The 12,712-nt window shown below is 45.0% G+C and overlaps 1 protein-coding gene and 1 long non-coding RNA gene across 2 annotated transcripts; both read right to left on the bottom strand.

Annotated features, from left to right (window-relative positions):
• Positions 1-5,626: 5,626 nt before the first annotated feature.
• On the bottom strand, positions 5,627-6,860 carry LOC125544254. The gene is made up of 2 exons (XR_007299351.1): positions 6,220-6,860; positions 5,627-6,138 (listed from the first exon to the last, which is right to left on the bottom strand). It is a non-coding gene; the product is annotated as an uncharacterized LOC125544254 (long non-coding RNA).
• A 586-nt stretch (positions 6,861-7,446) lies between these two features.
• On the bottom strand, positions 7,447-11,508 carry LOC125544252 (cytosolic isocitrate dehydrogenase [NADP]). Its single transcript, XM_048707870.1, has 15 exons — positions 11,342-11,508; positions 10,654-10,697; positions 10,438-10,547; positions 10,025-10,062; positions 9,835-9,912; positions 9,677-9,730; positions 9,388-9,489; positions 9,146-9,231; positions 8,947-9,050; positions 8,796-8,864; positions 8,603-8,718; positions 8,472-8,506; positions 8,168-8,310; positions 7,818-7,943; positions 7,447-7,737 (listed from the first exon to the last, which is right to left on the bottom strand). The coding sequence occupies exons 1-15, from the start codon at positions 11,388-11,390 to the stop codon at positions 7,662-7,664; spliced, it is 1,230 nt and encodes a 409-aa protein (XP_048563827.1). The 5' UTR covers positions 11,391-11,508; the 3' UTR covers positions 7,447-7,661.
• Positions 11,509-12,712: the final 1,204 nt, after the last annotated feature.

Genomic DNA, 12,712 nt, shown 5'->3' with positions numbered 1-12,712 from the left:
TCCTGAAGAGGATTACAATCATCGGAAGACCCGAATCCAATGGATTCGAAGATATTGGGCAAAACAATGGTTCAAATACCGATTTGTAACCCAGGAATATGCTGAGAAAAACGCCATCAATAGACCGTGGGGAGACATCCTATACAAGAATCTTCTGCCCAGGTCTAGAGATGAAGCCATTGAACAAGGCTTCTATCCCTGCATGGTCCGTGGGCCACGGCCTGCTGATGCACACCCATCGTCACTACTATGGTGTCGTGACGACAATCTGTTCAAGCGCAACTTCCAGTTTGCCCAGAACTCAGCGAATCAGAACAAGAAGACTTTGGGGTTAGACTTCAACCCTGGTCCCTCAGCACCAAGGGCAGATGGCACACGAGATGCAGAACCCAATGTCATCGGTCCTTTCTACAACCTTGAAGGCCTCATCACCCGCATCTTAGTTCAAGGGACTGCAGTGAATGAGCCTGCAGTTGACGCTGAATCAGAAGAAGCTCCTGCAGCACCAAAGACAAAGAAGATGAAGAAGCCTAAAGCTTCAAAGCCTGCCCCCTCACCAAAAATCTCAAGGGAGAAGCCACTGGCAACTGCACCTCCTGAAGACAGTGTGCAGTCCGAAGACTTATCTCGCATCTCCAAGCCCCAGAAAGTCAAGATGCCTCTGCCTCACACCGGACAAGAGCTAACCGCTGCTGCCATTCTGCGCAATGACGACATTGATCTGTCAAGTGATGAAGATCTAGCAGATGACGCTCTTGAGCAACTCATCAAGAGCAAAGAAGAAGCAGAAATCTTCAATGATCTGCCTCTCTTTGATGTGACCATCATCCACAACTTCATTGAAGATCTGCAGCTACCAATAGGCCTCAGTGTCGCCCTCCAAGGCGCCATTGCTTCAGAACTCGCTATTGCCCAGCGCATTGTTGAACTGAAGCAAAAGATTGACTATGAAAATGCTCAGTTCAAGAAGCATATGGCCAAGCTCAGCGTGCAAGAAGTGAAGAACTTCAAGAGTATGATGCACGAGCTCAAGGAAGCCTTTGTAAAGAAACGTGCAGAAGCTCAGGGTTCGTGTGAGCGCATGAAGACTCTGGCTGACAGATGTGTGCAAGCCTACAATGAGGCTGAGAAGCGCAAGGCCTTTGGGCGTCCTGGCATCGACCCCAGGATGGCCGCAAAGAAAAAGAAGAAGCCTGCTACGGCTGAACCTGACGCACCACGGCAGGAAGCAGTTCCGATTGTCTTCCCAACTAGACTGACTGGCTTGAAGCCAAAAGGCCGGTCAACAGCTTCAGAGCTCAAGAAGACAAGGACCGCTGAGGCTGAAGCCAGGAAGAGGAAACATTCTGAAGCCTCTCCAACTGCCCCCTACAATAAGAAGAGGAAGACCAAGAAAGATCGGGCTGCTTCCACAGAGCCCTTAATAGTTGAACCCATTTCTTTGGTCTATCCTGAAGCTGAACGCCAACTGACCATCCATGAGCCTGCTTCCACAGAGGCTCATGAAGCTGAAGACTTTCCAGTAGCTGATCCCATCGCTGCTGAAGACATTGGTCAACATGACAATGTAGAAGATGGTGCAGTCCTTCCTCAGAACAGCAAACTCATCAGCATTGGTCGTCCACTGACGCCAATTGCACAGGATGCTTCATGGGCGGATCGCCCACAAGAGGAAGAAGACTTTGAGGCCCAGCCCACTCCAACTCCACAGGCGTCGCCCGCATTGCGCAGGCTTCGCAAAGGTCCAAGGCCTCAAGTCTCTGCTGAAGACAATCCGGCTGCATCAGCCGCGGAAGAAGAAGTCCCACAAGTTCCCACTCCCGTATCCCACCAAGAAGCAGTTCTCAAGGAGAACGTGCTTATGACCGACCCTCAGCTCGTCAAGTGGATGCTGAAAATCTGGAGGCTGCCACAACCATCAATGAAGCTAATGTGGAGCCCTCCCCAACGGAAGAAGAAGACAACGAAGCCACTGATCCCGTCACTTCTGTTCCCGAGTCTGCTGCCGGTCCACAGTTCGACTATCATGTTGAGCACAGGCCTCAGGTACAGAAGCCAATCCCAAGATTGCCAAGGTTCCCAGGTCCTGCATCAGCACCTGGCTCCTTCAATATCAATGGCTCCAGGGCAGACAACACATTCTTCGATAGCTCCAGGAACCCCTACTCAAGGGAAAGGATATCATCTGACCGGTTCTGGAGCTATCCTCAGTGAAGCTATTACTCATGCATTCTTTACAACCAAGGTCGCATCTTCCCACACAAGCGCCTTGACATTGAAGCCATAGCTGGTCTGCCCTGTCTGGAAGAAGCTTTGGATTGCTTCAAGGAAGTTGGACTACTGTCGTTCGTTACTGACCAAGAGCATTGGAATGAAGAGCTGCTGCTCCAATTCTATGCCACACTTCACATCCGCGGGTACAACAGAGATCCGAAGACTTGGGTCCTGGAGTGGATGACCGGAAATGTTCATCACGAAGCCAATGCATTTGACATCATTGAGCTCACTGGTTTGCCCACTCCTGGCGATCTCTACGAGCATGGCTGTCAGCTGCATAGTGAAGCTATTGAGAGCATCTTTAAGAGGCCGGAACCTGATATGAGTCAGATGCTCAGCATGATGAAGCCATTGCCCCAAGATGCTGCTTATCCAACAGAGTTCTTCGTTGAAGACCTTGAGTATCTGCCACGAACCATCTATCACATCATCAGGCGAACTCTCTGGCCCATCAAAGGGCACTCTCCAAATGCCAAGCTTGAGGGTGCAATGAAGACTTTGGTCTTCTATATTCTTCATGGAAAATGCTTCAATGCATAGGACTTATTCATCCGCCAACTTGCTGCATCGGGCTCTGATCTGTTTGGCTTGAAGTTCTACGCCCCATGGGTAATGCGGCTAATTAAACTTCACTTCGATATCTCATATCAACCATCTGCTCGCAATCATAAAAATTTTCTGCCTGATGTGGATATCTCTACTGAAGCCATCTATCCTGAGCCTGCAAAGGAACCTCTAAGTCTTCAGAATGCAGAGCATCAGAGTTTCTCACAGAACATTGAAGGAGTTGAAGCAGTCACTCGGGTGTATCCTTTGGCTGGCACTACACGTGCACCACACCCTGCGTCTACTGAAGCCACTGATAGTACAACTGCCCCAAGACCCAAGAAGTGCACTCGTGTTCTCAACGACCGAGAGCTTCTTGTGGCTCTTCATCAGAAACAGGATAGGCATCATGACTGGCTAAAGCGTCAGATGAAAAGCCTCTTGGTGGAAGTTAATCGCATTCGCAATCTTGCCACCAAGAATGCTTTCGTTGCCCATGAAACCTGTCGCCGTACATGGAAAGGGCTAACGATGATGTGTTCTGAAGATGATCTCCAAGAGGATGGCTTCACTGAGCGATTCAAGTTTGACTCCACACCTCCTCGAAGAGCTGTGCTGCTAGGAAGTCCACCCCTTGAAGACTCTGAGTTCTCTTCATCTGCTGCAACAGTGACTGCTAGAGTTATCGAGGATGAAGATGATGCTACTTCACCACCACCTCCTTCAGCACGCGTCAACTCTGCTCCAAGCTCTTCGGCACCGCCAAACACTACCAACGACCCTGCTACTTCACCTACTCCGCATGGGAACGAGTAGATGCTCTATGTCTTCAAACCTTTTTGGTCCTTACTGACAAAAGGGGGAGAAGCATATGAGGTTGATAGTCTTCAAGCAGGTCCATATGGGTGGGTGCTTTATATTTTGCTTCGTGCTTACAACTCTCGTTTTTCTACATTTGGTTCTTTGAGTTGTAACACTTAAACTCGATGGTCGTCTGCTACTTATCTGCCACTTTGTTTTGCGATGATAAATTCCGCATGTGCGACGATAAATTCCGCACTTAGATCATTCTGCAGACGTCCATTTTCCATTATGCATGTCATTATCTTCATATATTTTCACATGCATAGTGGATTGTCATCATAAGTTGAAGTGGATCTCCACAAGTACAACCTGCCATGTGCATTTGCATTCCAAAAGCAAATTACCTATATGCACATCTTCAGGGGGAGCCCTTGCAACTTATGAAGACAATTCCTTATCCTTTACAATTTCACAGATTATATTCCCCGTTGAAAACTTCAACTAGTTTGTCATCAATCACCAAAAAGGGGGAGATTGTAAGTGCATCTAGTGCCACCCCTAGTTGGTTTTGGAGTATTGACGACAAACCTAGTTGAGGGACTAATGTGTTTGTGAGAATTGCAGGATAACACAGGTAGAAGTCCCTCGTTGATTCAGTTTTCCTACCAGAGATGACCCCTAAAAATGTATGAAGACATTGAAGTCAAAGGTGGTATATGAAGATATTCACATTGAAGACTACGACAAGAGAAGACACCACATGAAGCCTATGGAGCTCGAAGACTTAGATCTTTCGTAGTTTTTTTTCTTTTGTGTTGAGTCATAGGAACCACCGTACTGTTAAGTGGGGTCCAAGAGAACCAGTCAGACTGACTGAAGTGATGCCTAACCAAAAAACCTATGTCTTCGAGTGAAGACTATGAGAGCGAATCTTGTCCAGAGTCGGACAAGTCAGCTTTGCTTGTAGCCCAAGTAAAGTTGGCGTGTGAGTTTGAAATCTGACCGTTGGAACACGTGTCAGTTCCTTAGTGACCCAGGGTCATTTCGGACAAATCAGGTCGGGTTGCCAAGTGGCTATAAATAGCCCACCCCCCACAACCATAAACGGTTGGCTGCTCAGATTAAGAGTACGGCTTTTATCATTTGAGAGCAACCCACCTCGAAGCCTTTGAGAGAGAATTCCTTGCGAGGATAAAGCCCTAACCACCCAGAGCCAGAGAGAATTGGGCATCACTTAAGTCTTCTTGTCTGTGTGATCTGAAGACTTATTACACTTGAGGACTGTGCATCCTCCAGCCGGTCAGGCGTCACGTTCTGAGCATCCAAGAGACATTGTGGATTGCCGGTGAACGAAGTCTGTGAAGGTTTGGGAGTCTACCTTGAAGACTTACCAGAGTGATTGGGCGAGGTCTGTGTGACCTTAGCTCAAGGGGAATACGGTGAGGACTGGGTGTCCTGAGCTGCGTGTTCAGGACTGGGTGTCCGGGACTGTGTGTCCTAAGGTTTAAATACCTAGCCGCCTCAACCAGACGTACAGTTGTCACAGCAACTGGAACTGGTCCAACAAATCATTGTCTTCAACGAGTCACTGGTTTCATCTTCCCTTCCCTTTACTTACTGTTGCTCCTTGTGAAGTCATTGTATGTTTGCACTATCTTTTTTCTTCACTGAGTGACTGCATGTTCTGTATGGCTTCATAATATCTTCCTACCTGATCCTTACTACATTGCTGCTATTAAGTCATTGTGCTTTCACTTCATTGAATACTTGACTATGGCTTGCCTAGTGTAGTCTACCTTGCGCTGCATGGTAATAGATTTATTTCTATCGTTTGTCTTCATAACTTCCACGTTTTGAAGACTTTCATAAAAATCGCCTATTCACCCCCCCCCCTCTAGTCGATATAACGCACTTTCAGGTAGTGCCGCCGACCCCCAACTCCACTTAACATCCCAATTACGAAGAGGGTCCAAGAACATCCATGAGGCTGTGTCTTCCCTGCCGTCAGGAAACACCACTTGGGTCAAAAGATTCCATAAGTAAGCCCTGGCGTACCTCTCCACAACAGCCGGACTGGCATTCTCTGGGCACTCATAAAAATGTTCTTGTAGCCAAGAGAACAAAACACCAGATGGCCTAGGATCCTTCTTTGTTTCATGAATCCACGGGGGAGGTTCAACACCAACCAAACCTGCAACCCTTTGTCGCCACCCCTCAGACCTCACCTTCCCGGTAAGAGCCCTGCCCTCGATCGGAAGACCGGAGATCATCGCAATATCCTCCAAAGTGACGGTCATCTCAACAAGAGCAAGGTGAAAAGAGTGCGTCTCCGGCCTCCAACGGTCCGTAAGGGCGGTAATGGCTGTCGAGTTCAGCCATGCATGGTGGTGTTCCTTTAAAGTTGAGCACAAACCGGAGAAGATCCATTCTTCTAAAATAAAGCTCGTAGCGACGGTCATACTTCAGGGACTCGCGTGGGTTATGGCCTCTCAAACGAAGTACTGGAGAAACCTACAAAAAGCACACACACAATTTATATACTTCTCTAAACTACTCACAATACGAGAATCAACAATGTAGATACATAATTACCTCCCCTCTTTCCACTAGCACAACACAATGCTTCTCCTCGTAATAATCATCAAGGCCGGGATATTTATCCGGCTCAAACATCTTACAAAATAAGGTCAATGGATTTGTTATGATATATGCTTAAAATTATGACCACATCATATACAAAATCGTGTGAGAACTACTACAAATTATCCCAAAGATACAAATCACGAACGACATTACCAACACCAATTCTTTTCAACCTATTTTATTATAAAGAATCTATCACAACTAATTATTAACAAATAATAGGTTCAACCTAATCCAAAAAATGGTCTCTCTCTAAATCCAATACTAAACAAGTTAACTAAGAATACTTCAACACAAGGAGTATACGTCTTCTTTCTAAACATAATGTAACCAAAATATTCATCAAACAAATCACTAATAACTCATCTTAGGGTTCCACCATGTTTGAAAAAATGCATCTACAATAGCCAATCTTGACTGAAAATAAATGAAGGATTGGGAAGAGAATATCTCAAGCAACTCGGGGATGCTCCGATCTACTCGTTTTGATGATCAAAATAGCAGATCTGGGGGAGATTTGGTGAAGAAGAGGGAGGGGGCGGCCGCCAGTTCGTCCCTGAAGGAACTGCCCGACCGGGACTGGGACTGCAAGTGGGCTGGGTTAGGCCCGCGCGGCCCGTGCGCGTTACTTAATCCAGTTCAGAAATGCAAGATCAGCGAAAACAGCGAGTTCGGACTGACTGTGGGCAAAATACTTTCACGTCAAGTTCAGTTTGTGACTATAAATGTTGACAAGATCAGAACAATGATTTCGTCCTCAAAATACTGATAGCAGAGGGGGGGGGGGGGGGGGGGGGGGGGGGGGGGTCGGGAGAGTAATGAATGGCGAGATTCAAGGGACAGATGTCCCCAGGAACCAACAGGCATTCCCCAACGGAGGAAGTAGTATATAAAAAAACTAAAAATATAATTTTGCACGGATGCACAAGATCAAACAAATATAGCATCGACTGAGAAAAGTCAATGTCTCAATCGACTGAGACTTAGCAAAATTGGTTTCAAACTCGACTTGTTTAAAAGAAACGCTGGCAGCCAGAACTGTTTTCTACTAGTAAGTAGCAGGATTTTTCCTGCTCTCCTAAAAAAGGGGCAAACTACCAAGCAAATTAAACGAGCAAACTATAAGCATCTCCATTCAAATGTAAAAGCTGCTGGTTAGACATGACACAATCATCAGATGGGAATAACGGTTCTATATGTCCTTTATTGTGAGCCCCACTTAGATAACATCAGCATCTACAGAATCGATTGCATTTTTGACAATAATATGCGATTGTGCAGTAAAAGCTCGTTCTGTTCAGGATGAAAGCATGACAGATAATGGCGACATAACCAAAATGACTTGAATCGATGAGTAATGACTATTCAAGCATTGAAGAGGGAGAGGTCTTTCACAGTCTTGATTTGAGCTCAGCAGCAACTGCGTCAATGAACTCTTCAGTGTTCAGGTAATCGCCTCTTGTAACTCTGAAAACGAAATAGCACAATGAGATATCAGATTATCAATTATGAATACAGTAGAGGGAAAGCTGAGCAGCATAACATACTTTGAGGATCCATGAACAAGGAGTGCAAGGTCCTTGGTCATCTTCCCAGACTCCACAGTTCCGACGCACGCTTCCTCAAGTTTCTGTGCAAATTCAAGAAGTCTAGCATTCTCGTCTAGCTTTGCCCTGCAGTGTGGACATGGGAGAATCAGCTAAAAAGCAAAGTCCACTAGAGTAATAATTATAGGGACCAATATACTTGTCTTAATTACTATTTTGGTCACACCAGAAAAAGGTTTGCTGTCACTGATACAGTATAGCTGAACAAAGAGGAAATTACCCTCGTATACATGGTTATCACAAAGGGTTGCACACTTGCACCGGTAGAGATATAGAAGTAATAGGTGTACCTGTGTGCAAGTCCTCTTGTCCAAGCAAAGATTGAAGCAATGCTGTTTGTGCTGGTTTCACCACCTTTCTGGTGAACACGGAAATGGCGGGTAACTGTGCCATGGGCAGCTTCAGCTTCGATGGTTTTACCATCAGGGCACATCTATAAATATCAAAAGGAATTAGCACAACCTAACAAATATTCTCAATATATATGTAGAAGTACCGACATGGATATGACCAAAGTAAAGGCTTTTCACACTAAGAGATAACACCCAAGATTTAGTCAAGATTCAAGAACATTAGTAATGAGAAAATACATACCAATACTGACGTCATCAAGCCCAAAGAACCAAAACCTGCACATACACTTCAGCATTGGTTATTGAGCACGGGACAAAAGATAAATTTTCTGAATATTTTATGCAGAGACTCAAAAGTTACAGTGTTGTGACCTTGAGCTAAGAAATCACTCTGCACATCTCCGTCATAGTTCTTGCAAGCCCAAACATAGCCTCCTTCGCTCTTAAGTGCATAGGCAACCATGTCATCAATGAGACGATGTTCATACCTACCAAAAAGCAACTCATGACATACTTTGACAAAAGATTACAAAAGAGCTCGAAGCAAGAATGATTCAAAACGCACCATATTCCAGCAGCCTCATATTTGGATTTCCAGCCAGCTTCATAGATCTCCTGGAAAATGTCCTTGAACCTACACAATAAAAGTATATTTAGCCTGATCTAATTGTCTCGGAATAGGCTTTAACTAATATTTAAGTGTAGCTATGAACTACCTGCCATCATATTTCTTAAGGATTGTGTTTTTTGTGCTAAGGTACAATGGCCATTTCTTCTCATAAGCGATTGCCATAGAAGCTTCAGCAAAACCTCGAATTGACTGTACACAATAATTAATTAATTAGATGTCAGGATTTTACTCCAAAATGCAAATATTGTTTGTAACTGCAGAAACCAGTCCAGGCATAGCAGTACCTCATCTGTGTTGTACATAGCCATGGCGACTCCTCCAGCACCAGTGAAGTTAAAAACCTCAAGGTCAACCGTCTCGTCTTTTCCCTCTGCCAGTAGACCAAAGAAACAAAAAGGCAAAGAATATCAGCGTTTGCTAGCACCAGTTCTCCAAACAAACAATACAATCATACGTGAAAATATAGAACTACAAAGACTTCATTCTTTCATGCTTAATTGTAAGTGGAGTGGTTATGCAACCGTACCGAAAACTAGTCTGAGTTTGCCAGGTCCCTTGAGAACGGCATCAGTTGCTCTGTACTGATCACCGAAAGCATGCCTTCCAATGCAGATGGGCTTAGTCCATCCTGATTACACCAAAGAAACAGTTTAGCAAGGAAATTTTGCATTCCAAAATGTGTGTTCACGTTAGAAAAAAAAGTATGCACTCACTCCGATCCATATTATTTGTTACTGCTTTAGTAGTACAAAGTTGTACTAAAGCAGGGGCAGGTAATATGAATCGGAGGGAGTAGTAGCTTTAATCCTCCTTACCTGGAACAAGCTTTGGGACATTCTTGCATATAATTGGCTCTCTGAACACGGTGCCTGCAGGTAACAAGTGTAAAGAGAAATGTCAACAATCTAACTACGTCCATTTTTTTAGCGAAAACCTAATATGTCCATTATATTGAAATACAGCAGGAGCTTGCCGTTTATAATGTTCCTAATTGTGCCATTTGGGCTCCTCCACATTTGTTTTAGGTTGAACTCCTTAACCCGATCTTCATCTGTCATGGTGAAGTAACCAGATATTAGAGAGAAAATATCATCAAATAGTGCTAGTGCTTCAACAATACGAAGAACAAATAATTGAGCTGCATAAGCTTGAGTGAAATATACCCGGAGTAATAGTTGCACATTTAATAGCCACATTGTACCTGAAAATAATATTGGATTAGAACAGCACTATAGAACAACAAAGTCATAAGAATATGCTAAAGTTATATATGGTCAAATCCTTCTGACAAAACTAGCTAGTTTCAAAGATATGAAAATGATACAACTAATCAACAAGAGTAGTGAAAAGGTATCTGCCTCACTGTTAATAATATTTGAATAATTAAGAACATCAACCATAGTACTCAAAATTCGTTGGGAAATATACCACAACAGAACTACTAATGATTAGAAAACAGGACAAACAAATTATAGGCTACATAAAACGCTTGTAATGGTGTGATCACAGCAATCATATTTTTACTTGAACACAAGCATAACATCAGCACAAACTCAGATTATTCAAAACTTCTTACTTGAGAGTAGCCTCTGCAGCCTCCACTGTAACCTTGTCATCAGTTGCATCGCGGTGTAGAACTCCCAAGTCAAAGTACTTAATGTCCAAGTCCAAAAATGGGAAGATAAGCTGAAACAAAGAAATAATCAGCCTGGCAGCATATGGAAAACAAGAACCACACACACAGAATGGCCCAAGCGGATCAGATTTGTCAGAGCTGTTGCTTATTGATTACCTTGTCCTTGATAGACTGCCAGAATACTCTGGTCATCTCATCGCCTATAGGTTAAAGAAACAAGACATCAGCACGACAGTGGACCAACAAATCAATTGATTACATATAAGATGAAAAAGAACTACAAAATATTAGTATTATTTTCTGAACAAATTTATTGCTTAAACTGAAAGTTCGACATCATTTTCTTTCCAAAAAAAAAGAGCAACCCAATGCAACATGCGATGCAGGCATGAAGCACTGGCTACGATTGGACCGAAAGCGCCAGCAATCGTATCTCAAAAACTTACAGTTTCTGAAAATAGATTTCAGAAACGAGATCCAGCAGTTATACGTCAGGCATAGTACGCCCAACCCTGCACCTTCCGATTGTCAACAGACAATCGTGATCGTACCCAAGGTGTCATGCATGTGCAGTTATCTCGCCATCTACGTTCTAAATCCGATCTCCGACACCACGGCGGCGATCCAAGTACGGAGATAATAGATCAGACATCAGAGACACCTGAACCCAACAGTTAAGATATTGAAAAAAAGGAGGGGCAGAACGACGGCTATACATCTCTCAGATCTCCTGGCATCACCCCGACCAGAATACAAAATTCAGCAAGACATCGTTTATATCGGCAAGGGAACGGCGGAGATAGATCTGCCGGGGAGTGGGAGTGGAGTGGAAGGGGGATCTGACCGTCCATCTCGACGATGGGGTTGGTGACCTTGATCTTCTCGAACGCCATGGCGGAGGCGCTGCTTGCCTCGGAGGTCGGGAGCGGGTCGGGGCAGGTTGGTGGGGGAGGCGGCGGCTGTGGTGGCACGGGAAGGAGAGAGAACGGAGTGAGCAACTTTGCCAGCGCATTTAAAGACCAGGCGGAGGGGGCGAGTGGGGCCCGTCTGCGGTAGGGATATTTTAGAAAATCATTTAAATCTGCCTCACTCCGGCCGATAGGATCGGATCAGACTGCGCGAGGTTGGGGTGGGGTGTTTTGGACTTTGGATGGTGCGTGCGGGTGAAGGGACTTTGGGACCTCCGTGGCCAAGGAGTTTTTGGCTTGCAAGTGTCTGAAGAGTCCGAGTTTTTTTTAGCACTGCAATGCACACAACATTGTGTGCATGATCGTTTCAAAAAAAAAACATTGTGTGCATGATGATGTCAATCTGGTGGAAGAGCTCATTGATCAGGAGAATGGTGATTGGGATAGAGTGAAAATTGAGGCAAATTTTCTGCCACCTGATACAGAGGCGATATATAGAGTTCATGTGGGGCATATGCCGGAGGACATCTGGGCCTAGAAGCATGATAAATTGGGAAATTTCTCTGTTCGGTCTGCATACAAAGCTTTATTACAGTTGAAGAGACAAAATGAGAGTGCATCCACCTCCATAACTGCTCCTATTAGTCATTGGCAGAAGTTGTGGAAAATCCCAATGCCGCCTAAAGTTTGTAATTTCTGATGGAGGATTATTAACAAATTTGTGCCATGTCGTTCGGTTCTACAGAAGCGTCATATATCATTTTGCGAGGATTGCAGAGTCGATGAAACAATAACACATGCATTGTTCTCTTGTACATGGGCCAAGGTTTTTTGTCTGAACTGAAGTGTTTCCTTCTTGACAACGAGAAAGTTCCAGAATCACTTGCTGCCATTATCTTAGTTGGGTGCTGGACGGTCTGGACAGAACGAAACAATAGGAGACATGGGGAACGATGTTGTCGGTGAGAACGACACCTATGGGATCACTGGGATCCCTTCTATGGTCGGCGGGCGCGGGGTCATGAGAAGAGCAGGTTTAGGAGCTAGCACACGGGTCGTTTAACCAGGTTCGGGCCGCAAGGATGCGTAAAACCCTAGTCCTGCTTTGGTGGATGTATTGAGTGTTCTTGAGCTTTCTGAACTAGCTACGGTGGTTGCGCCGTTCCAAAAAGCCGAATCGCCCTCCTGGTCGCCTCGGGCCTCCTTTCATAGAAAAAGGGGGCTGCCACAGTGGCACACAAGAGGTGGAAAGGCCTACAGTGCGCGAGCTTATCGCACGGCATTACGGGACAAAGCGCATTAAATGC

The sequence above is a fragment of the Triticum urartu genome, chromosome 3, assembly GCF_003073215.2.
Source record: "Triticum urartu cultivar G1812 chromosome 3, Tu2.1, whole genome shotgun sequence".
Lineage (NCBI taxonomy): Eukaryota > Viridiplantae > Streptophyta > Magnoliopsida > Poales > Poaceae > Triticum > Triticum urartu.
The sequence above is the reverse complement of the archived record's forward strand: the minus strand, read 5'-3'. Positions and strand labels throughout refer to the sequence as shown.